The 3,710-nt window shown below is 35.1% G+C and overlaps 1 protein-coding gene across 1 annotated transcript in view; it reads left to right on the top strand.

Annotated features, from left to right (window-relative positions):
- Positions 1 to 267: 267 nt before the first annotated feature.
- The window catches only part of LOC110029113 (probable sodium/metabolite cotransporter BASS3, chloroplastic), a 15,977-nt gene continuing 12,534 nt past the window's right edge, over positions 268 to 3,710 (top strand). The window contains exons 1-2 of the mRNA XM_020731274.1: positions 268 to 472; positions 1,588 to 1,661. Coding sequence (XP_020586933.1) covers positions 268 to 472; positions 1,588 to 1,661 — 279 coding nt within the window. The remainder of the gene's footprint in view (positions 473 to 1,587; positions 1,662 to 3,710) is intronic.

Raw genomic sequence — 3,710 nt, 5'->3', positions numbered from 1 at the left:
AGTTGAGGAGTGGAAGAGAGTTGGAGGAAGTGGTTCAGAAAGATTCCTAGGAAAAGAAAGAGAAAATAGAACATAAAAGGATTGTGAAAGACCTTTCAATGAATTTAGGAAAACTACTCACCCACTAGAAATAACTTAAAAAGACCACCACCATCATTATTTCCTTAAAGACTCTATAAAGAAAAGCTAGATCAATAATTTTTACAATTCTTGAAAGTTTTCAAGAAACTGATGATCAATATTCCTTTCGTCGAGGCTTAAGAGAAAATGACCAGCTATGTGAAGTTCATGAAAGAGATCCTTAACAAGAAGAGAAAGTTTGGAGAGAATGAGATGGTAGCACTTATTGAGGAGTGGTGGATTATCATTCAGAAGAAGCTTCCTTCGAAGCTTAAGAATTCTGGAAGCTTTACAATTCCATGTATAATTGGAGAGAAGTTCTATGGAAAGGCTCTATGTGACTTGGGTGCAAGTATTAACCTTATGCCACTATCTATTTTTAAGAGGTTAGGATTAGGGGAGGTTTCTCCTACCATTGTAACCCTTCAGCTTGTTGATTGCTCGATCACTTATCTGATATAGAGGATGTTCTAATGAAGGTGGGTAAATTTATCTTCCCTGATGATTTTATTATATTAAATATGAGAAAGATAAAGAGATCCCCATCATGTTAGGTAGAAATTTCCTAGCCACTGACCGTGCGATGATTGACGTGTAGAAAGGAGAACTGACAATGAGAGTGAACGATCAAAAGGAAACTTTTAATGTGTTAAAATCTATTAAATTCTTTTCTGACTGCAATGAAGATTCATGCTAAAGGATGGGGCTCATAGATCATCTATTAAACTATCAATTTCAAGAGTGTTGTGATGTTAAACCACAGGAGCAGATTTTGATTGAGGATGAAATGATGGAAATTGAGGATGAATTTGCTTTAATAGTGGAAGATAACCCAAGAATTGTTAGAGAGGTTTGATACTACTAAAAATTGTAAACCTCTTGTTCCTTCCATTGAGAAACCTCTGAACTTGAGTTGAAGGTGCTTCCCAAATATTTAAAGTATGCTTATTTCAAGAAGTCATCTACTTTGTCGCTCATTATATCCTTAAAACTTAGTAGCTCACAAGAAGAAGAATTAATGTATGTTCTGAGGATTTTTAAAAAAGCTTTTGGATGGATCCTAACAGGCATAAAAGGGATCAATTCTTCTATATGTATGCATAAGATCCTGATGGAGAAAAATCATGAACCCCGGGCAGATCCTCAAAGCAGTTTGAACCTTGTTATGAAATATGTTGTTAGGAAGGAGATTTTGAATTGGCTTGTTACAAGTATTATCTACCCCATTCAGATAGTGTCTGGGTTAGTACTATACATTGTGTTCCTAAGAAAGGAGAGTGACTGTGCTAGTAAACAAACAAAATGAATTGATCCCCACCAGACATGTCACTAGGTATCGTATATGTATCAATTACAAGGTATTAAACTCAGCAATCAGGAAGGATCATTTTCTCTTACGCTTCTTAGATCAGATGTTCGATAGGTAAGTTGGCTACATATATTTCTGCTTTTTGGATGGGTATTCAGGGTATCATAAGATTTCTATTACTCCTGAGGATTACGATAAGGCTACATCCATGAGTCCTTGTGAGGCTTTTGCTGTTAGGAGAATGTTTTTTGGGTTATGTAATGCATCTGCTACATTTCAAAGTTGCATGATGTCAATTTTTGGTGACCTAATTAAGAAATAAATAGATGTATTTATGGACGATTGGTCACTATGTGGCCCTTCATTTGATTCTTACTTAGATCATCTAGCCAAGGTACTAAGATGCTGTGAAGAAACCATTCTTGTTCTTAATTGGAAAAAATGTTAATTCATGGTATTAGAAGAAATTGTTTTAGGATATAAATTTTTTTGAGAGAGATATGGAGGCAGATCTAGCCAAAATTCAATTTATTGAAAAACTTCCCCCAACCACTTCAGAGAGGAGAGTTAGAAGTTTCCTACGACATGATGGATTTTATTGATGATATATTAAGGATTTATTTAAAATTATCAAATTTTTATGCCTTTTATTGGAAAAGAATGTTATGTTTGGTTTTGACCAGGATTGCCTAGCTTCCTTCAACACGTTAAAGGAGAAGTTCATACTTGCTCCCATCATCATATCATTTGATTAGGAAATCTCATTCAAATTAATGTGTGATGCAAGTGACTATGTTGTAGGGGCAGTTTTAGGACAAAGGAATGATAAGATGTTTCTGGTTATATACTATGCTAGTTAAACTCTTAATGAAGTTCATATTAGTTATACCATTACTGAAAAAGAGCTTCTAGCTATAGTGTATGTGCTTGATAAATTCAAACCATATTTGATTGGTACTAAGTGTGCTGTTCATATCAACCATTTTTCTATTTGATATCTGATGTAAGAAAAAGGATGTCAAACCAAGCTTGATCAGATGAGTCATGTTATTTCAAGAGTTTGATATCAAAATACTAGATAGGAAAGGTATTGATAATTATAAATAAAATCGATATCTAAATTTAAAAACTCAAATTCACAGCAACAAATTAAAAATGCACTTGCTAATCCCCAACAAAAATTTTCAAAATCTTCAAATCTTTCCTCGAGGTGGGAATTCCCATGTAGAAATCCTAATTCAATTTCCATATCAAATCTAGTTTGATCTTCGGCCTGTTCTAAGTAAGTCTGCTTGAACGACTCCCTTGGTTTTGTTGATCACTTCGGTCAATACTAAAATGTGTGGTGTGCTTATTCAACACACCACATCTATTGGGGGTTCATTTGTTGATCTCATTTTTAGTGAAGACTAGTCTTCCTTTTAGAACATAGGATCTAGTCATAGGATCTTCCTATTGACTATTCTAGAAGCCTAGTGATGGGACCCACACCTTTTAAGACTTCAAACCATTTTCTGGCTCTTTTAGAGTCTCACGTGGGTGGTCATAAACCTCTAGCATTTGGGGTGTTGAGACCAACATGTGAAAACTCAAAAAATAAGTTCTTATAGGATCATGAGGCCTTATGGACACCCTTTTGAGCATTAAGTGGCTTGGGCACCTCACACTCCACTAGATTTCAATCACACTTCCCAGCTCATCATCAAAATTCACTCCAAGCCATCCGAAATTATTCAATTTTGAACCCAAAATCAAATCCAAACTTCAAATACAATTCCCATGGACTGCAAATTCAAATTCACATCAATTTATTTCAAATCCCGCACAAAATCCAAAACCAAATTTCAAGACTTAATGCTAAATTTGTCAAATTTACATCAAATTTCACTTCAACATTCAAAATCAAATCCAATTCACATCGACTTCTACACGGATCCAAAATTATCAAATTCATACATCATTTTGGCTCATAGCAACCCCTAAGAATGCACCAAACCATCAATTGCATTGTGCCATGTGTCTAAAAGTTGACTTGAAATGGGAAACTGGATTTAAGGGCTCGATTTGGACTAAACTCAAGCCAATAATACCACTTCAATGCCACAATGACACCACATACCAAACCGCGACAAATTCCCACAATAATACCATAATACAACCACAAAAACCATTCAATAACACCGCTATTGCATAACCTCACAGCAACCCAGGGTACCAAGCCAATAACATCATAATAAAGATACAATGTTACCACAATAACACCACCACCTCAATGACCCAC

Source organism: Phalaenopsis equestris, unplaced genomic scaffold, assembly GCF_001263595.1.
Source record: "Phalaenopsis equestris unplaced genomic scaffold, ASM126359v1 Scaffold000002, whole genome shotgun sequence".
Taxonomy (NCBI): Eukaryota; Viridiplantae; Streptophyta; class Magnoliopsida; order Asparagales; family Orchidaceae; genus Phalaenopsis; species Phalaenopsis equestris.
This window is presented reverse-complemented; position numbering and strand designations above follow the sequence as displayed.